Source organism: Oncorhynchus masou, chromosome 22 (assembly GCF_036934945.1).
Source record: "Oncorhynchus masou masou isolate Uvic2021 chromosome 22, UVic_Omas_1.1, whole genome shotgun sequence".
NCBI classification, from domain to species: Eukaryota; Metazoa; Chordata; class Actinopteri; order Salmoniformes; family Salmonidae; genus Oncorhynchus; species Oncorhynchus masou.
This window is the reverse complement of record NC_088233.1, coordinates 41350287-41371636: the sequence shown is the minus strand read 5'-3', so window position 1 is coordinate 41371636 and position 21350 is coordinate 41350287. Positions and strand designations below refer to the sequence as shown.

The 21350-nt window shown below is 47.8% G+C and overlaps 1 protein-coding gene across 2 annotated transcripts in view; it reads left to right on the top strand.

Annotated features, from left to right (window-relative positions):
• tubgcp6 (tubulin gamma complex component 6) overlaps positions 1 to 21350 on the top strand; it is a 36141-nt gene that overhangs the window by 13805 nt on the left and 986 nt on the right. For both annotated transcript variants that reach the window (XM_064930232.1, XM_064930233.1), the window contains 18 exons: positions 2027 to 2148; positions 2358 to 2421; positions 2554 to 2663; positions 2830 to 2921; positions 3720 to 3859; positions 5331 to 5480; positions 5921 to 6002; positions 7334 to 7422; positions 7707 to 7822; positions 8059 to 8197; positions 9185 to 9277; positions 9429 to 11523; positions 11892 to 12060; positions 12219 to 12360; positions 13875 to 14069; positions 14345 to 14477; positions 14754 to 14967; positions 15494 to 15687. In XM_064930232.1, coding sequence (XP_064786304.1) covers positions 2027 to 2148; positions 2358 to 2421; positions 2554 to 2663; positions 2830 to 2921; positions 3720 to 3859; positions 5331 to 5480; positions 5921 to 6002; positions 7334 to 7422; positions 7707 to 7822; positions 8059 to 8197; positions 9185 to 9277; positions 9429 to 11523; positions 11892 to 12060; positions 12219 to 12360; positions 13875 to 14069; positions 14345 to 14477; positions 14754 to 14967; positions 15494 to 15687 — 4339 coding nt within the window. The remainder of the gene's footprint in view (positions 1 to 2026; positions 2149 to 2357; positions 2422 to 2553; positions 2664 to 2829; positions 2922 to 3719; positions 3860 to 5330; positions 5481 to 5920; positions 6003 to 7333; positions 7423 to 7706; positions 7823 to 8058; positions 8198 to 9184; positions 9278 to 9428; positions 11524 to 11891; positions 12061 to 12218; positions 12361 to 13874; positions 14070 to 14344; positions 14478 to 14753; positions 14968 to 15493; positions 15688 to 21350) is intronic.

Below are 21350 nucleotides of genomic sequence, written 5' to 3'. Positions count from 1 at the left end.
GGGAGAAGTACACAGCGTTGTACGAGATATTCAGTTTCTTGGCAATTTCTTGCATGGAATAGCCTGCATTTCTCAGAACAAGAATAGACTGGCGAGTTTCAGAAGAAAGTCTGTTTCTGGCCATTTTGAGTTTCTATTGCTTCTTTAATCAGTTTTCAGCTGTGCTAACATAATTGCAAAAGGGTTTTCTAATGATCAATTAGCCTTTTTAAAATGATAAACTTGGATTATCTAACACAATGTGCCATTGGAACACAGGAGTGATGGTTGTTGATAATGTGCCTCTGTATGACTAATGTAGATAATTTATGGAATATCTGCCATTTCCAGCTAGAATATTCATTTTATTTTAATGGACAGCATTTTTTTGCTTTTCTGTCAAAAACAAGGACATTTCTGAGTGACTCCAAACCTTTGAACAGTAGTGTAGTAAAAGTGTTAAACAAATCAAGATATATTTGAGATTCTTCAATGTAGCCACCCTTTATCTTGATGCCAGCTTTACACACTCTTGGCATTCTCTCAACCAGCTTCATGAGGAACATTTTCCCTACGGTCTTGAAGGAGTTCCCACATATGCTGAGCACTTGTTGGCTGCTTTTCCTTCACTCTGCGGTCCAACTCATCCCAAACCATCTCCATTGGGTTGAGGTCAGGTGATTGTGGAGCACTCCATCACTCTCCTTCTTGGTCAAATAGCCCTTATATTCAGGGAAAGAGGGGGATACAAAGTCAGTTGTACATCTGAATTCCTTCAACTGAAATGTGTCTTCCGCATTTAATCCAGCCCCTCTGAATCAGAGAGGTGCGGGGACCGCCTTAATCGACATTCACGTCTTCGGCGCCCGGGGAACATTGGGTTAACTGCCTTGCTCCAGGGCAGAAGGACGGATTTTTACCAGCTCAGGATTCGATCCAGCAACCTTTCAGTAACTGGCCCACTAACCACTAGACTGCCTGGAGGTGTGTTTTGGATCATTGTCCTGTTGAAAAACAAATGATAGTCCCACTAAGCGCAAACCAGATGGTATGGCATATCGCTGCAGAATGCTGTGGTAGCCATGCTGGTTAAGTGTGCCTTGAATTCTAAATAAATCATTGACAGTGTCACCAGCAAAGCAGCCCCACATCATTACACCACCACCTCCATGCTTCACGGTAGGAACCACACATGTGGAGATCATCAGTTCATCTACTCTGCGTCTCACAAAGACTTATCAGACCAAAGGACAGATTTCAACCGATTTACTGTCCATTGCTCGTGTTTCCTGACCCAAGCAAGTGGCTTCTTCTTATTGGTGTCCTTTTAGTAGTGGTTTCTTTGCAGCAATTTGACCATGAAGGCCTGATTCATGCAGTCTCCTCTGAACAGTTGATGTTGAGATGTGTCTGTTACTTGAACTCTGAAGCATTTATTTGGGCTGCAATCTGAGGTGCAGTTAACTCTAATGACCTTATCCTCTGGGTCTTTCTTTCCTGTGGCGGTCCTCATGAGAACCAGTTTCATCATAGCGTTTGATTGTTTTTGCGACTGCACTTGAAGAAACATTCAAAGTTCTTGACATTTTAAGGATTGACTGACCTTCATGTCTTAAAGTAATGATGGACTGTCATTTCTCTTTGTTTATTTGAGCTGTTCTTGCCATAATATGGACTTGGTCTTTTACCAAATAGTGTTAACTTCTCTATACCAACCCTGCCTTGTCACAACACAACTGATTGGTTCAAACACATTAAGAAGGAAAGAAATTCCACAAATGAACTTTTAACAAGGCTCACCTGTTAATTGAAATGCATTCCAAGAGTGTGCAAAGCTGTCATCAAGATGGCTACTTTGAAGAATCTCAAATATAAAATATAGTTTGATTTAACACTTTTGTTGTTTACTACATGATTCCTTATGTGTTATTTCAACTTTTTGATGTCTTCACTATTATTCTACAAAGTAGAAAATAGTAAAAATAAAGAAAAATCCTTGAATGAGTTTGTGTGTCCAAACTTTTGACTGGTACTGTCTTTCTCTCAGGCGTTTACAGGTGGGCTGCGTAAGTACCTGCATTACTACCGGGCCTGTGTCCTAAGTACCCCTCCCACCCTTAGCCTGCTCACCATCGGCTTCCTGTTCCGCAAGGTGGGCCGGCAGCTCAGGTAAGACCAATGACTCACAGGTCAATAACCACCATGAAATTAGGCACACAGTTCCCTAAACTCGATCATCTAACCAACACTGAATTCCTACAAGACTGTATTGTTTAGGATAGTTGATTCTCAATTAAATAGCTATATTTTAGGAATTGACGCTGTGTTACGCTGTCTAGTGTCCCCCAGTCAGGCTCCTGTTTCTTCTGTGTTTGTAGGTATTTGTCAGAATTGTGCTGTGTGGATGGGGCATCTGGTGTGGGCCAGGCTACCTTCCCTGTGGTAAGTTTCATTACACCTCTCCGACACACCACCCTGATTTCTGTCGGCATATTCACTCTCTCTGTTTGCCTCAGCCATTTAGAGGTGTATGTACTCAATAGTTTACCTCGGCCGGTATCTTGTCTTCTTCAGGGTGTGACGCTGCTCTCCTACCTGTACAACGAGGCCCAGAGCAACTGCAGCAATGAGAACTACCCCGTGCTGCTGTCCCTACTGAAGAGCAGCTGTGAGCCTTACACACGGTCAGTCATCCCAGCCATCACACTGACAATGTCCACTGATCTGTCCCACCTATCCCACGTGGAATTTATGCTAACCTGCACCCCCACAAATGCTTTCAAGATGCTTGTAAACAACTTGCCCTGGCCTGGTTGTGCGCCTGACTGATCCTGTTCCCTGTGTGTGTAGGTTTGTGTCAGACTGGGTGTACAGTGGAGTGTTCCGGGACGTGTACGGAGAGTTCATGATCCAGGTCAACGAAGACTACCTCAGCTTCAGAGGTCAGAACGTTACACTGCCCGATAACAGTACTCTGCATGCACAGTGTCGATTGTAGCAACCTCGTGAAGCAGTTCAACCCTCTTGTGGTAAAGATGTTGGACTGACCACTCCAGGGACCTGTGTTTGAGTTCAGGTTGGGCTACACTCCAAATTAGCTAATTCCCTGTACCACATTCAAGGACCGACAGTATCACTTTTAGATTTGCTGTGGTTTAGAGCAGGGTTTCCCAAACTTGTTCCCGGGGCCCTCCTTGGGTGCACATTTTGCATTTGGACCAAGCACCACACAGCTGATTCAAATATCTAACTCGTCATCAAGATTATTTGCATCAGCGGTGTAGTGCTTGGTCAAAAACCCAAACGTGCATCCAAGGAGGGCCCCGGGACCGGGTTTGGGAAACCCTGCTCTAGAGGACTGTTACCTGATCTGGCTCACTTCATCATGCCTGCAGGGAACCTTCCTAGTGTTTCTCACTCCTGATTTTGAAGGACATACTAATGTCACTTGCTCTATTCCAAGAGGCAGTTAGTGAAGCAATCAGTGGAGCTTGCTTGGCAATGGCAAGCTTTGTTCGTTCTTCGTTTCTTCATGAAATAAATCCTGGTGAATTCACGCCCCCCAGTGCTTGTATTAGGGTACACAGATCTAACCTGTTGTCATTTCCTAGTAGTTTTTTCTATAGTAGGACCTAAACACCCATCATGGAAAAACTCCTGACCCTACTGTAATAGGGTTGGGAAAAATTCCTTTCCTAGAAATTCCTGGTGTACCTCACAACCCTCCTCTCTCCCGCTAGACAAGCACTTCTGGGCGCAGGGCTACACACTGATCTCCCGTGATGTGGAGGACTGCGTGCCTGTCTTCCTCCGACACATAGCCAACGATGTGTACGTCTGCGGGAAGACCATCAACCTGCTCAAGATCTGCTGTCCCCAGGTCAGTGGTAATGGGTCATTTACACACTCATACTGTGTCCTTGGTAGAGGTCGACCGATTATTTTTCAACGCCGGTACCAATACCGATTTATGGAGGACCCCCCCAAAAAAAAGCAGATGCCGATTTTTATATATACATATTTATTTCATTTTATATATAGATATATATATCTATCTATACGATTTGAATTTCATATACCTTTGACTATTGTAGGCACTATAGTATTGCCAGCCTAATCTCGGGAGTTGATAGGCTTGAAGTCATAAACCGCTGTGCTTCAAGCTTTGCAAAGAGCTGCTGGCAAACGCAGGAAAGTGCTGTTTGAATGAAAACTTACGAGCATGCTGCTGCCTACCACCGCTCAGTCAGACTGCTCTATCAAATATCAAATCATAGACTTAATTATAATATAATAAACACACAGAAATACGAGCATAATATGGTAAAATCCAGAAACTATCATTTCGAAAAACAAAACGTTTATTCTTTCAGTGAAACACGGAACCGGAACCGTTCCGTATTTTATCGAAGGGGTGGCATCCCTATGTTTAAATATTTTTGTTAGATTGCACAACCTTCAATGTTATGTCATAATTATGTAAAATTCTGGCAAATTAATTACGATCTTTGTTAGGAAGAAATGGTCTTCACACAGTTAGCAACGAGCCATGCAGCCCAAAATGTTGCATATACCCTGACTCTGCTTGCACTGAACGCAAGAGAAGTGACACAATTTCCCTAGTTAATATTGCCTGCTAACATGAATTTATTTTAACTAAATATACTAAAAATATACTTGTATTGATTTTAAGAAAGGCATTGATGTTAATGGTTAGGTATATTGGTATATTGATTGTGCTTTTGTCGCGAATGCGCTATTGTTAAATCACCCGTTTGGCGAAGTAGGCTGTGATTCGATGATGATAAATTAACAGGCACCGCGTTGATTATATTCAACACAGTACAAGCTAGTTAAACTAGTATTATCATCAACTACGTGTAGTTAACTAGTGATTATGTTAAAAATGGATTGTTTTTTTTATAAGATAAGTTTAATGCTAGCTAGCAACTTACCTTGGCTCCTTGCTGCACTCGCTTAACAGGTGGTCAGCCTGCCACGCAGTCTCCTCGTGGAGTGCAATGTAATCGGCGTCCAAAAATGCAGATTACTGATTGTTATGAAAACTTGAAATCAGCCCTGATTAATCGGCCGACCTCTAGTTCTTGGGTCAGAGAATAAATACTAGGATGGAGTTACTTTTCCTGGACACTGATCTAAGGTCTGTATTGTTTTTTTTTTTTTTTCTCCTACTGGTTAAAGTTAGGTTTTGGGAAGGGACTGAGCTGATCCTAGATCTGTATGTACACAAACCCCTATCCGGAGCAGTCGAGCAGCCCAAAGTTAACTCTGATCTAGGCTAGGATCAGCTGTACCTATAACTGCTGTCTGATATTGTCTCTCTGCCGCAGCATTACATCTGCTGGTCGGAGCTGCCCGTGCCTCGCATCGCTGTCACGTTCTCCCTGCAGGAGGTAGAGGAGATAGAGAGGGACTGTGCCGTGTACCGAGGACGCATGGAGAGGATTGCCAAGCACAGCGCCACCAGCAGGGAGGAACAGGTACTGCAGCAAATCATCAATGACCTAAGACTATCCTGAGAAATGCATGAAACTCAAACTTGAATGGAAAAAACATCTATTAATAATGCATTGGATTTTATAGCGCTTTTCTAAACCCCAAATATGCTTTAAAATGTAGGGCTTTGACATTAATTGGAGATTTGTGTGAAAATGTTTGTTCTACGCTTCTCTGCTTTGGACTCAGCTTTCCATAGATAGGAGAGAGAGAGAGAGAGAGAGAGAGGGAAGGAATGAGAGAGATGGGGAAAGCGGCAGTAATGGACCATTAAGCTGATGTACACATACTCGATTTGAAACCCTCAGTGATCTACAGTGCAAATCCATGGCCTATTTTTCAGCTAGAGCAGAATCGGGAGAAGATAGCAGATAGATCTCTGTTAATGATGGTCTGTGTCTGTTCTCTCTGTCTTTGTTGCTAGGCCCTGCGCACAGAGCAGGCACGCCAGGAACTGATCAATCAGGTCAGGCAGTCGGCCGCCAAGACCCTGGAGAGCATCCGCGGTGAGAGGGACACGCACAGTAACACACGCAGGGCCTAAAGTTAAAACCTGCCACCTGCCTGGGTAGATTTTGGCATTGGTGGGTAAGAATGTTTAAATCACCAGCCACGTTGGTGCGTGGTAACACTCCGGGCTCTACAGTGTGACCATTTTAATAAAAATAGTCAACAATGGGTGTGATTTATAGCGAAATAAATGCAGTAGCTGTTTTCAATTTCTGCCCTTTTTGTTTCATATCTAGTAATGCAAAAAATGCATCTGAATCACACTGTGAGAGCTGAAAGATTTGTTTTTAGAAGCAATGCGCACAGGCATTAAAGTTGGTCTAATTTACTCGAAAGTAATGAAGTGGGACTTTGTCCTTGTGTTTCTTAGCTTGTGAACAAAACAATGTAAATAGCCAAGTTGCTTTTCAATGTTTGAGTATGTACCCACTGCTAGCAAAAAGACACATCGTTGGCCTCTACTGGTGACATTCTCATAGGTACACATGATGACTAGAGTGATCCTGTTACCAAGGTAACCTTAAAGGAATCAGCTAAAAAAATATAGATATTTTTATTAAAATACTTTGATCACAGAATATTAAATTAAATCGATCAATATACCACATACTTCTTACTTGTAATACATTACTAAGCATGCTCATCTGTTTTTGTGTGTTTTTGTAATTATGGCAAAACATACAAAATATACATTAACAAATCGAAGTGGCAGGTATATATAGATATATATATTTTTTTTATCTACCTGCCGCATTGGCTGTTTATGGGGCTGTTTAGAGCGTAGTAACCAAAAGGTTTCTAGATCGAATCCCTGAGCTGACCAGGTAAAAATCTGTCGTTCTTCCCCTGAACAAGGCACTTAACCCACTGTTCCTAGTCCGTCATTGTAAATAGGAATTTGTTCTTAACTGACTTGCCCAGTTAAATAAAAATTAAATTGGCTGTTTATACAAAAAAGTTAGGCCCTGAACAATGCAATACTACATACACTGGTACAGACATACACCTCGCTACAACCTTACAGGATCTTTACAACATTGCTCACAACACTGATTACACCCCAAAAGAACTTGGCACATCACCCTCTATAACCCTAAGGATTCTTCAGAGACAGCAGGGAGAAGGGGGGCTGATATGAGTGAGAAAAAGCTATGAACAGCTTCCAGCACCTCAGGGTGTAAAATCTAATCATCGCTCACATAGTTTAAGAAACTGCTCATATCAGTTATTGCTTCAAAGATGTGCAATGGGAAGTGAATGGGCCAAGTACTGTGTGTGTACTGTAGGGGGTAACCAACCTGCTGTTCTCCTCTCTCGCCCCCTGCAGGGCGCCAGGTGTCGCAGCGTCTGGCTGTAGAGGCAAAGAAGAGGGAACGCTTTGAAGAGCTGAGACAGCACTTGGAGCAGGAACAAGAGGTGGGACAGAGAGCGAGAAAGGGAGACCAAGAGAGAGAGTTTACTTTACTGTCTTCCTTTTGACCTTCATATCTTCACAAGCTAAAGACGGAGGGAGGGAGAAAGAAGGAAGGAATGAGAGGGAAGCAAACAATTACTCTTTAACTCTGTTTTGCATCATAGGAACACAACTAGGACCACAACACTATATCCGTTTATCTTCAGAGCCGTGTTACTGTTTTCTTACCTCAGCTGTAGAGTGTGTGTGTGTAACCCATGTCTGTGCATGTGTGTAAATGTTGCAGTGGCACAGTTTAGCCAGGAGGAAGGAGCAGGAGGATGAATTCAGCTTTGCCAGGGAGCTGAGAGACCGAGAGAAGCGACTACAGGCCCTGGAGGAGCAGCTGGAGATCCGAGCCAGGTCTGGCCACTAGGGCGCGCCACCGCATCATACCCACATTAGACACACAGTCACGTTACACACACACAGCATAAATAATAGTTTCAGATTTTGTTATTATAATAAAAGTAAGAGTTGCACAAATCTTATCCTCTTCGCCCTCCTCTCAAATCACAACCTTATCTTCAAGACAAGCCTGAGTTGGGTGAAACCTGACCCTTAAATAACCTGAGATAACAATGCATCCTGGTCCTCAGGAAGGAACTGATTGCCCAGTACAGCCACCTATCAGAGGAGGCGGCCAAGAGGGAGTGGCGGGCCATGTGGAGGGTTCAGCGAATGAGACTGGACGATTTCCGGGCCCAGTTCCTACAGCAAGACCAACAGGAGACTGAGGTCAGTAGTACTCTCTCTTATACACACACACTGTCTCTCGACGGAGGTTACTTCGAAGGGTGTAAATTTGAGGTCTTCACAGGTCCAAAAAGTTGGATACATTCCGAAATGGACCTGGGCCATTTAGCAGCTCTACCCGGAGGGGGAGGGCCATACTGTGAGCGAGGGACTTGGGGAGCGGGGAGGGAGGGAGAGGTGCAGCTCTAGCAAGCGGGGGAGGACCATACTGTGAGCGAGGGACTTGGGGAGCAGGGAGGGAGGTAGAGGTGCAGCTCTAGCAAGCGGGGGAGGACCATACTGTGAGCGAGGGACTTGGGGAGCAGGGAGGGAGGGAGGGAGAGACGAGACACCAAGTCGACTCCAACTATAGTAGATGAATAGCTGACGAGCTAGCTAGGCTAATTGAGGCTGCAGCGCTTTCTGATCCTACAGTTACAAATAACACCAACAAATAACGCCTGCCTGTTGGCTCTTGGTCGCTGTAGCCTGTCCTTGTCCTTTAACTTTTAATTCTGTCATTGTAATTCCATCTTCCATGGATTAGATATCTCCTAACTTTTGCCACACGGAGCAAGGTTCTATGACTGTAGCCTATTGCCTCTGATGACTTACGATTGGCCAACAACAAGCTACACGCTCCACTCTTGTGTTAAGAAAGAGCAGCAACATAAATTATACAATTTGTCTCTCTCCTGCAGCAGTCATGTTTTGATCTGTACGGGCCCTTCCGGACAAGGCAGTTTTATTTACAAATACCCGTGACAATCATATCAGACCCCACCCAGACCCGTGACATTATTTACAATTCTGGTTCAGGTCCAGATCGGGGTTTTGGGTACAGGTGGATCTGTGAAGACCACTAGTGTGAATCATGTTTTGGCGGTGTGGTTTCATATGATGTTGATGAATAGGATTGTGATGCTGATGTTGATTTAACATGATTGTGGTGATGATGCAGTAATGTACTATTCTTATCTAAACCGCCAGGCTATTCTGGAAAAGTATCCTGTCGGAGGGCAGAGACCCCCTCTGGAAATACTACAGCCAGCTCCAGCTCAGACCACTCAACCATTAACACAGGTGTGTAAGTGTGTGGGGTGGAGTAGCGTCAAATAAATACAGCCTATGTAAAAGTGCCTTGCCAATCCACTCATGGAAGTGTAAGCTTGACTGAGTGTGTGATCTCTGCTCTGTGTCCTAACCTCGCTGTTCCTGCCCCTCTTTTGTACAGAAGTCCCTATCCCCAGAGCCCTGTGAGCAGCAGTCTGAGGAGCCAACCCAGGCCCCCCTTCACCAGCAATCCACTCCCCCAGCACTCCCCACCACGAAACTCGACCTCGCCCTCGTCACAGAGCACATCGACGCCAATGACTTCCTGCCCAAGCCGGCCGACAGCCTGCAAGTGGACCAGGCCCTACAGGAAATTGGGTCGGACCTCCCGGAGGCTCTTGCGCCTCATAAACCCGTAGACTATGATTTTACCGCCCCCTACAGTCCCCTTGAGGGAGTGACTGCCCCGGCCCTGGCAAGACCTCGCTGGGGTCCTGTGGTACAGCCAGACGTGGCTCACCCTCACATCCCAACCGGTCCCCCTGAGTCCACTCTAGGCATGGGGTGTGTGGTGTCCGGGACTTTAGCTCTCCCGTCTCCGCTACCCGGAAGTACCTACGGCCATTCTTCAGACTCCACAATGGGTGTAGGGTGTGTGGTGTCAGGAGCTGAGGTCCTCCCCAGGCCCAGTCCTCACGGCCAGGCCTCCCAATCTAGCATCCCCCTGGGCCAGTACTTCTCTGATGTGCCCCTGGCTCTCCACACAGCCAATGTCCACGGACACCCCTCCCAGACCACAGTGCAGCTGGTGGATGGAAGTGAGGCAACGCAGATGGACAGCAGGCAGGAGAATACGGAAGACCCATCACCTCCAGGGGGCATTGTAAAAGAGGCTGAAGTGACTGTAGAGGCATCATGCCTGGTGGAGATGAAGCCAGCTGAGATGGAGAAACTAGATCGTGTTGGAGCAGAGGGACAGATGGCTGGTTCTCTCAGGGAGGCTTCTGCCTCCTCCACCCCAAAGCAGGGCCATGACAGTGGGTATCACCCAGGACAGGCCTCCCCTTCCCTCTCTGGACCCTCCAGGTTGTCCGAGCTTCCTACTGCCAACATTCAAGGCCATGCCTCAGATGCTCATATTAAAGTCGGAGAGCACGTTTCAGATGTGGAAGCCCTTCTCCCTTCTCAAAACGTTCATGGTCACTCATCTGATGCTAACATAAAGGTAGGAGAGTTTGTTTCGGAGGTGACTGCTCCTCTTCCGACCTCCAACGTTCACGGTCACGCATCTGACGCTCATATTAAAGTTGGAGACCATGTTTCAGAAGTGGTCGCCTCCCTTTTCACCCAGAACATTCACGGTCATGCCTCGGACTCTCACATCAAGGTCGGGGAGCACATGTCAGAAGAGGTCGCCTCCATTCACACCCAAAACATCCACGGTCACTCATCCGACACTCACTTCAAGGCGGGTGAGTTTGTGTTGGACGCAGAGCCCTCCCGACCACGCTGGAGCAAGCATGGTCACGCCTCAGACTGCACACTTCAAGTAGGCTGTGTGATGTCTGGCACAGAACCAGTACTCTCCCCTTTACCTGGTAGCACCTACGGCCATTCCTCTGAGTCCACACTAGGTATAGGGTGTGTTGTCTCTGGGGTTGAAGTCCTTCATGCTCCTCTACCTGGAAGTGACTTTGGACACGCCTCAGACTCAACCCTGGGTGGAGGGTGTGTGGTGTCAGGAACGGTAACCCTTCCTTCTCCGATACCCGGAAGTGACTACGGCCATTCGTCAGATTCAGCGATGGGCGGAGGGTGCGTGATATCTGGGATTGAACCCGTTCGCGCTCCTCTTCCCGGCAGCAACTTCGGACAGTCCTCAGACTCCACACTGGGCACAGGGTGTGTGGTGTCTGGTGTAAGCCCTCTGCCCTCCCCCATCCCTGGCAGTATCTACGGCCACAGCTCAGACTCTGCCCTGGGAGGGGGCTGTAAGGTGTCAGGTGTAAACCCTCTGCCCTCCCCCATCCCTGGCAGTATCTACGGCCACAGCTCAGACTCTGCCCTGGGAGGGGGCTGTAAGGTGAAGGAGACTGGAAATGAATACGACGCCAGGACCCTGGAGCAGCAGGAGCAGCAGCGGCTGGCCGAGGGCATCTCGTCCTGGGCAGCGGGCTTGGCTCTGTCCCCAGGCGAGAGCTCAGAGAGGGAGTACCTCCGCTACCTGGCTGCTCAGTACCAGGTGGAGCAGTACGAGGACTGCTACGGTCTCATGAGTGAGTCACGTCAAACACACACAGGCCTGCACGTACAAATACTGTATAATGCAGTCGAGGGCACTTCACACACCCTGTGTTTGCATAGTGCACACATTCATGATAGTCCCAAGCCATTGCGTCACACGGTGGCAGGAATAGACTGCTCTAGTCGAAAAATAACACCGTGGTACTCGGATCAGTTGCACAACACTAATGTAAAGCAGCTTTTTAAACTAAGACGTTCACATGATTCATGTATAATGTACCATCCAACTGAAAACACAACAATGACTGAAAGGTGCAATCAGGCAATGGAACATTTAATATAACGAATGTTTGATTTAGAATCTCACTGTATGTTTCTGCACGCTGTGTCCCCTCCACAGCGTTGGCCCCAGAGTGTCACCCCCTGCATCAGGTGACGCGGGGTCCCTGGGGCCTCCCGGTGGACCCATCGCTCCGCAGGGCCACAGACACCACGGTGGTGCAGCTTAGTGGGATGGTCTCCCTGCCCGTCCTCATGAAGCACTCTGTCACCACCCCACTCATCACACAGTGAGTGTGTGTTGCCTTTTTAGGGAAGAAGGAGTTCACGTCTCTCTGTGGGCCTATCACGGACTGTTTGGTGCTCCTGTTAACCCCCCCTTCTCTCTGTGGGCCTATCACGGACTGTTTGGTGCTCCTGTTAACCCCCCCTTCTCTCTGTGTCTCAGTGTATCCTTGGTGAACAAGGCGGTGGTGGACTACTACTTCGTAGAGCTTGGAGTGGAGAGGCATTTTGAGGCCCTCAGGCACTTCTTGCTCATGGAGGACGGGGAGTTCGCCCAGTCTCTCAGTGACCTGATCTTTGAAAAGGTGAAATGAAGCTATGGGAGTAGTCTTACCTACAGTGCCTTCAGAAAGTATTCATACCTACTCCACATTTTGTTACGGCTTGAATTAAAAATCATTCAAATAAAAACAATTCTCACCCATCTACACTCAATACGCCATAATGACAAAGTGAAAACATGTTTTTAGAAATGTTTGCTAATTTATTTAAAATGAAATACAGAAATATCTCATTTACTTAAGTATTCACTCCCCTGAGTCAGAAGCAACTTTGGCATCGGTTACAGCTGTGAATCTTTCTGGGTAAGTCTCAAAGAGCTTTCCATACCTGGATTGTGCAACATTTGACCATTATTATTTTCAAAACTGTAACTTCGCCACTCAGAAACATTCACTGTCTTGGTAAGCAACTCCAGTGTAAATTTGGCCTTGTGTTTTAGGTCATTGTCCTGCTGTTTTCCTCTAGGATTTTGCCTCTGCTTTGTTCCATTCTGTTTCTTTTCATCCTGAAAAACTCCCCAGTCCTTAATGATTACAAGCATAACTAATAACATGATGCAGCCACCACCATACTTGGAAATATGAAGAGTGGTACTCAGTGTTGTGTTGGATTTGCCTCAAACATAATGCTTTTTTATTCCGGACAAAGTAAATTTCTTTGCCAATTTTTTTGCAGTTTTACTTTCGTGCCTTATTGTCAACAGGATGCATGTTTTGAACTATTTTCATTCTGTACAGGCTTCCTTCTTTTTGCTCTGTCATTTAGGTTAGTATTGTGGACTAACTACAATGTTGATTCATCCTCAATTTTTGCCTATCACAGCCATTAAAATCCCTGAGCGGTTTCCTTCCTCTCCAGCAACTGAGTTGGGAGAACACCTGTATCTTTGTCGTGAGTGGGTGTATTGAGACACTAACTACACCATGCTCAAAGGGATATTCAATGTCTGCTTTTTACCCATCAATAGATTCCCATCTTTGCGGGGCATTGGAAAATATATATTTTTGTGGTTAAATCTGTATTTGAAATTCACTGCTTGACTGACGGACCTTACAATGATCTGTATGTGTGGGGTACAGAGATGAGGTAGCCATTCAAAAATCATGTTCAACACTATTATTGCACACAAAGTGAGTCCACGCAACTTATGTGACTTGTCAAGCACATTTCTACACCGAAACTTATTTAGGCTTGTCATAACAAAGGGGTTGCTTATTGACTCAACATTTCAGCTTTTCAATTTGAATGAATGAAAAACATAATTCCTCTTTGACATTATGGAGTATTGTTGTTTGTCACTCGCCTACACACATCTCAATGTAACACGTTTTGTTCAGGCTGTAACACCGCGATGTGTAGAAAATGTCAAGGGGTGTGAATACTTTCTGAAGGCACTGTTTGGTGGGCATTTCATGTACCTGGGTTTTTTTCCCTGTGTGTTTGTGTTTTGCATTTGCTGTGTATTCAGTCTGTTTTATCTGTCTGGGGTGGGTCTGTGTCTGTTTTGTCCATATGTTATCCCTGTGTGCTCCATCAGATGGGCAGTGGTCAGACTCCTGGAGAGCTGTTGACTCCTCTGGTCCTGAACTCCATCCTGAGTAAGGCTCTTCAGTACAGTCTTCATGGAGACAGTTCTCTGGCCCCTAACTTCACCTTCGCCCTGCGCTTCCTCCCGGAGACCTTCCATCCTCACGCCCCCGACGCACTCAACTGCCTGGAGCTACGGTACAAGGTCAGAGGAGAGGGAGTTTATTTTTGTGTGCAGTAGATCGCTGACCTCACTGAAATTGGGATGTAGTGCTGTTCTTGGTATGGAAAATATCGGGAAACAATTTGATCCTCTTGAATTCATTTGGAGAGCGGCTTTTCGAAGACTGAATAATGATTTTTCACAAAAGACCCCCCCCCCCCCCCCCCCCCGATTTTAATCTCCTGCATCTCATTTTCTAACCTCCCTCTGTTACATCTGACCCTCATACTCTTTCTCTCCCTCCTTCTGTCTCTCAGGTGGACTGGCCGTTGAACATCATAATCACAGACAGCTGTATGAACAAGTACAACCGTCTGTTCTCCTTCCTGCTGCAGCTCAAACACATGGTGTGGAGCCTCAGAGACGTCTGGTTTCACCTCAAGAGGACTGGTAAGGGCTCCATCTCTGGAAATGAAGGGGGGGAAACCCCTTTTAGAAAGGGAATTATGGGGGAGAAAAGGGAATTATGGAAAAGGGGAATTATGCAAAGATAGGGAATAAGGAAAGAAGGGCATAACCACTTCTCTCAAGTGTTTTAATACAACTGCACCACACCAGTTCTTTTTAAAGCACTAAGGAGCTGCATATTTAATGTGCAGGCTTTTATTTATAGCACCAGTCATAATTATGCCACGACCCAAAAGTAACGTGTGTGTGTGTGTCCAGCGCTGGTGAAAGGGGCGGGCCGCTCGGTGCAGTTCCGCCAGCTGCAGCTGTACAGACACGAGATGCAACACTTTGTGAAGGTGATCCAGGGTTACATCGCTAACCAGATCCTGCAGGTGTCCTGGTTAGAGTTCACCACCAAGCTGGCCAGTGCCTCGGACCTGGACGCCATACACCGCACACACGCCGACTACCTCAACAGAGCGATCTTCAGGTTAGAGACATGCACACACGCCGACTACCTCAACAGAGCGATCTTCAGGTTAGAGACATGCACACACGCCGACTAACTCAACAGAGCTATCTTCAGGTTAGAGACATGCACACACGCCGACTACCTCAACAGAGCTATCTTCAGGTTAGAGACATGCACACACGCCGACTACCTCAACAGAGCGATCTTCAGGTTAGAGACATGCACACACGCCGACTACCTCAACAGAGCTATCTTTAACTCAATCTGAATGTATTTTTTATTTATCTAGGCAAGTCAGTTAAGAACAAATTATTATTTACAATGACAGCCTACCCTGGCCAAACCCAAACCTGTACAATGCTGGGGAAATTGTGCGCTGCCCTATGGGACTCCCAATCACGGCCGGTTGTGTTACAGCCTGGAACCGAACCAGGGTCTGTAGTGACGCCTCTAGCACTGAGATGCAGTGATTTAGGCTACTGCGCCACTCAGAAGCCTACATCTTTCCTTAATTTAATTCTGTATCTGTTTTCTCCCCTCCCAGGGGTCTGCTGACAGAGAAGGCAGCTCCAGTCATGAACATCATCCACAGTATCTTCAGCCTGATCCTGAAGTTCCGGGCCCAGCTGATTGCACAGCCCTGGGACAGCCAGCAGGGGGAGGCAGTGCACCCCAGCTTCATTGCCATGCAGCAGTCATACAACACTTTCAAATACTACTCCCACTTCCTCTTCAAAGGTAAGGACCGGGTCAAAGCCTCACTGACATTTACATTACATTTACATTTAAGTCATTTAGCAGACGCTCTTATCCAGAGCGACTTACAAATTGGTGAATTCACCTTCTGACATCCAGTGGAACAGCCACTTTACAATAGTGCATCTAAATCATTTAAGGGGGGGGAGAAGGATTACTTTATCCTATCCTAGGTATTCCTTGAAGAGGTGGGGTTTCAGGTGTCTCCGGAAGGTGGTGATTGACTCCGCTGTCCTGGCGTCGTGAGGGAGTTTGTTCCACCATTGGGGGGCCAGAGCAGCGAACAGTTTTGACTGGGCTGAGTGGGAACTGTACTTCCTCAGTGGTAGGGAGGCGAGCAGGCCAGAGGTGGATGAACGCAGTGCCCTTGTTTGGGTGTAGGGCCTGATCAGAGCCTGGAGGTACTGCGGTGCCGTTCCCCTCACATCTCCGTAGGCAAGCACCATGGTCTTGTAGCGGATGCGAGCTTCAACTGGAAGCCAGTGGAGAGAGCGGAGGAGCGGGGTGACGTGAGAGAACTTGGGAAGGTTGAACACCAGACGGGCTGCGGCGTTCTGGATGAGTTGTAGGGGTTTAATGGCACAGGCAGGGAGCCCAGCCAACAGCGAGTTGCAGTAATCCAGACGGGAGATGACAAGTGCCTGGATTAGGACCTGCGCCGCTTCCTGTGTGAGGCAGGGTCGTACTCTGCGGATGTTGTAGAGCATGAACCTACAGGAACGGGCCACCGCCTTGATGTTAGTTGAGAACGACAGGGTGTTGTCCAGGATCACGCCAAGGTTCTTAGCGCTCTGGGAGGAGGACACAATGGAGTTGTCAACCGTGATGGCGAGATCATGGAACGGGCAGTCCTTCCCCGGGAGAAAGAGCAGCTCCGTCTTGCCGAGGTTCAGCTTGAGGTGGTGATCCGTCATCCACACTGATATGTCTGCCAGACATGCAGAGATGCGATTCGCCACCTGGTCATCAGAAGGGGGAAAGGAGAAGATTAATTGTGTGTCGTCTGCATAGCAATGATAGGAGAGACCATGTGAGGTTATGACAGAGCCAAGTGACTTGGTGTATAGCGAGAATAGGAGAGGGCCTAGAACAGAGCCCTGGGGGACACCAGTGGTGAGAGCGCGTGGCGAGGAGACAGATTCTCGCCACGCCACCTGGTAGGAGCGACCTGTCAGGTAGGACGCAATCCAAGCGTGGGCCGCGCCGGAGATGCCCAACTCGGAGAGGGTGGAGAGGAGGATCTGATGGTTTACAGTATCGAAGGCAGCCGATAGGTCTAGAAGGATGAGAGCAGAGGAGAGAGAGTTAGCTTTAGCAGTGCGGAGCGCCTCCGTGATACAGAGAAGAGCAGTCTCAGTTGAATGACTAGTCTTGAAACCTGACTGATTTGGATCAAGAAGGTCATTCTGAGAGAGATAGCGGGAGAGCTGGCCAAGGACGGCACGTTCAAGAGTTTTGGAGAGAAAAGAAAGAAGGGATACTGGTCTGTAGTTGTTGACATCGGAGGGATCGAGTGTAGGTTTTTTCAGAAGGGGCGCAACTCTCGCTCTCTTGAAGACGGAAGGGACGTAGCCAGCGGTCAGGGATGAGTTGATGAGCGAGGTGAGGTAAGGGAGAAGGTCTCCGGAAATGGTCTGGAGAAGAGAGGAGGGGATAGGGTCAAGCGGGCAGGTTGTTGGGCGGCCGGCCGTCACAAGAAGCGAGATTTCATCTGGAGAGAGGGGAGAAAGAGGTCAGAGCACAGGGTAGGGCAGTGTGAGCAGAACCAGCGGTGTCGTTTGACTTAGCAAACGAGGATCGGATGTCGTCGACCTTCTTTTCAAAATGGTTGACGAAGTCATCTGCAGAGAGGGAGGAGGGGGGGGGGAGGGGGAGGAGGATTCAGGAGGGAGGAGAAGGTGGCAAAGAGCTTCCTAGTTTTAGAGGCAGATGCTTGGAATTTAGAGTGGAAGAAAGTGGCTTTAGCAGCAGAGACAGAGGAGGAAAATGTAGAGAGGAGGGAGTGAAAGGATGCCAGGTCCGCAGGGAGGCGAGTTTTCCTCCATTTCCGCTCGGCTGCCCGGAGCACTGTTCTGTGAGCTCGCAATGAGTCGTCGAGCCACGGAGCGGGAGGGGAGGACCGAGCCGGCCTGGAGGATAGGGGACATAGAGAGTCAAAGGATGCAGAAAGGGAAGAGAGGAGGGTTGAGGAGGCAGAATCAGGAGATAGGTTGGAGAAGGTATGAGCAGAGGGAAGAGATGATAGGATGGAAGAGGAGAGAGTAGCGGGGGAGAGAGAGCGAAGGTTGGGACGGCGCGATACCATCCGAGTAGGGGCAGTGTGGGAAGTGTTGGATGAGAGCGAGAGGGAAAAGGATACAAGGTAGTGGTCGGAGACTTGGAGGGGAGTTGCAATGAGGTTAGTGGAAGAACAGCATCTAGTAAAGATGAGGTCGAGCGTATTGCCTGCCTTGTGAGTAGGGGGAAGGTGAGAGGGTGAGGTCAAAAGAGGAGAGGAGTGGAAAGAAGGAGGCAGAGAGGAATGAGTCAAAGGTAGACGTGGGGAGGTTAAAGTCGCCCAGGACTGTGAGAGGTGAGCCGTCCTCAGGAAAGGAGCTTATCAAGGCATCAAGCTCATTGATGAACTCTCCGAGGGAACCTGGAGGGCGATAAATGATAAGGATGTTAAGCTTGAAAGGGCTGGTAACTGTGACAGCATGGAATTCAAAGGAGGCGATAGATAGATGGGTAAGGGGAGAAAGAGAGAATGACCACTTGGGAGAGATGAGGATCCCGGTGCCACAACCCCGCTGACCAGAAGCTCTCGGGGTGTGCGAGAACACGTGGGCGGACGAAGAGAGAGCAGTAGGAGTAGCAGTGTTATCTGTGGTGATCCATGTTTCCGTCAGTGCAAGAAGTCGAGGGACTGGAGGGAGGCATAGGCTGAGATGAACTCTGCCTTGTTGGCCGCAGTTCCAGAGGCTACCGGAGACCTGGAACTCCACGTGGGTCGTGCGTGCTGGGACCACCAGATTAGGGTGGCCGCGGCCACGCGGTGTGGAGCGTTTGTACGGTCTGTGCAGAGAGGAGAGAACAGGGATAGATAGACACATAGTTGACAGGCTACAGAAGAGGCTACGCTAATGCAAAGGAGATTGGAATGACAAGTGGACTACACGTCTCGAATGTTCAGAAAGTTAAGCTTACGTAGCAAGAATCTTATTGACTAAAAAGATTGAAATGATACAGTACTGCTGGAGTAGGCTAGCTGGCAGTGGGTGCGTTGTTGACTTTGTAGGCTAGCTGGCAGTGGCTGCGTTGTTGACACTACACTAATCAAGTCGTTCCGTCGAGTGTAATAGTTTCTACAGTGCTGCTATTTGGGGGCTAGCTGGCTAGCTAGCAGTGTTGATTACGTAACGTTACGTTAAAAGAACGACAATAGCTGGCTAGCTAACCTAGAGAATCGCTCTAGACTACACAGTTGTCTTAGATACAAAGACGGCTATGTAGCTAGCTAGCTACGATCAAACAAATCAAACCGTTGTACTGTAATGAAGTGAAATGAAAATGTGATACTACCTGTGGAGCGAAGCGGAATGTTGACCGGGTAGTTGAAGTTCAATTCGGTAGACGTTGGCTAGCTGTTGGCTAGCTAGCTAGCAGTAGCTCCTACGTTAAGGACGACAAATAGCTGACCTCTGGTGACCTTTCTAATGAGAATTGCGGGTAGTTTCTATATGGATAAAGTGATGTTCAAATCAACATCTGGCAGTCCTTTTTCCTGAACACCTCTTGTTGCAGTTTTTAGTTGGTAACTGGGTATAGTCAAATCAAATGTTATTGGTCACATACACATGTTTAGCAGGTGTAGAGAAATGCTTGTGTTCCTAGCTCCAACAGTGCAGTACTATCTAACAATACACAAAAAAAAGTAAAAGTAAAAGAATGGAGTTAAGAAATATAGAAATATTAGGAGCAGGGTTGAGTAACTGGGTGGTAGCCAGCTAGTGCCAGTGACTAAGTTCAGGGCAGGGTACTGGGTGAAGCCCGGCTAGTGATGGCTATTTAACAGTCTGATGGCCTTGAGATAGAAGCTGTTTTTCCAGTCTCTCGGTCCCCGCTTTGATGCACCTGTAACTGACCTCGCATTCTGGATGATAGCGGGGTGAACAGGTCGTGGCTCGGGTGGCTGAGGTCATTGATGATCTTCTTGGCCTTCCTTTGACACCGGGTGCTATAGATGTCCTGAAGGGCAGGCAGTGTGCTCCCAGTGATGTGTTTGGCGGACCACACCACCCTCTGGAGAGCCCTGCGGTTGCGGGGCGTTGCAGTTGCCGTACCAGGGGGTAAACCAGCCCGACAGGATGCGCTCAATGGTGCGTCGGTAACAGTTTGTGAGGGTCTTACGGGCAAAGCTGAATTTCTTCAGCATCCTGACATTGAAGAGGTGGTGTTGTGCCTTCTTCACCACACTGTCTGTGTGGGTGGACCATTTGATTGTCAGTGACGTTTACGCCGAGGAACTTGAAGCTTTTCACCTTCTCCACTGCGGCCCCGTTGTCGGTGTAGATAGAGGGGGGGGGGGGGGGGGTGCCCCGGGGGGGTGCCCCCTGCTGAAATCTACAATCGGCTCCTTTTGTTTTGTTGCACCACTCCGCCAGTGTCCTCACCACCACTGTAGGAAGTCTCATCATTGTTGGTAATCAGGCCTACTAGCTGTGTCGTCTGCAAGCTTGATGATTGAGTTGGAGCTGTGCGTGGCCATGCAGTCATGGGTGAACAGGGAGTACAGGAGGGTGTTGAACATGCACGCTTGTGGTGACCCTGGGGTGAGGATCAGCGGAGGGGAGGTGTTGTTGCTTACCTTCACCACCTGGGGGCAGCCAGTCAGGAAGTAGAGGGCGGGGTTCAGACCCAGGGCCCTTAATGAGCTTGGAGGGTACTATGGTTTTAAAGACTGAGCTAGAGTCAATGAACAGCATTCTTACGTAGGTATTCCTCTTGACCAGATGGGATAGGGCAGTGTGATGGCGATTGCATCGTCTGTGGACCTATTGGGGCGGTAAGCAAATTGAAGTGGGTCTAGGGTGTCAGGTAAGGAAGAGGTGATATGATCCTTAACTATCCTCTCAAAGCTCTTTGTGATGACAGAAGTGAGTGCTATGGGACAATTAGTCATTTCAATTACCTTTGCTTTCTTGGGTACAGGAACAATGGTGGCCATCTTGAAGTAAGTGGGGACAGCAGACTAGGATAGGGAGAGATTGAATATGTCCGTGAACACAACAGCCAGCTGGTCTGTGCATGCACTGAGGACACAGCTAGGGATGCCGTCTTACATCTGCCACAGAGAACGAGAGCCCGCAGTCCTCAGGAACGGGCCGCGTCGGTGGCACTGTCATCCTCCATGCGGGCGAAGGTGTTTAGCTTGTCTGGGAACAAGACGGTGTCCCCCTTTGTAATCCGTGATTGTCTGGAGTCCCTGCCACATACGTCTCGTGTCTGAGCCGTTGAATTGCGACTCCACTTTGTCTCTGTACTGACGTGTTGCCTGTTTGATTGCCTTAGAGGGGCATAACTGCACCGTTTTGTATTTAACCACATTCACCCTGCTGTGGTTAAATGCAGATGGTTCGTAACTCTGTTTAGTCCCATTTTTGTCT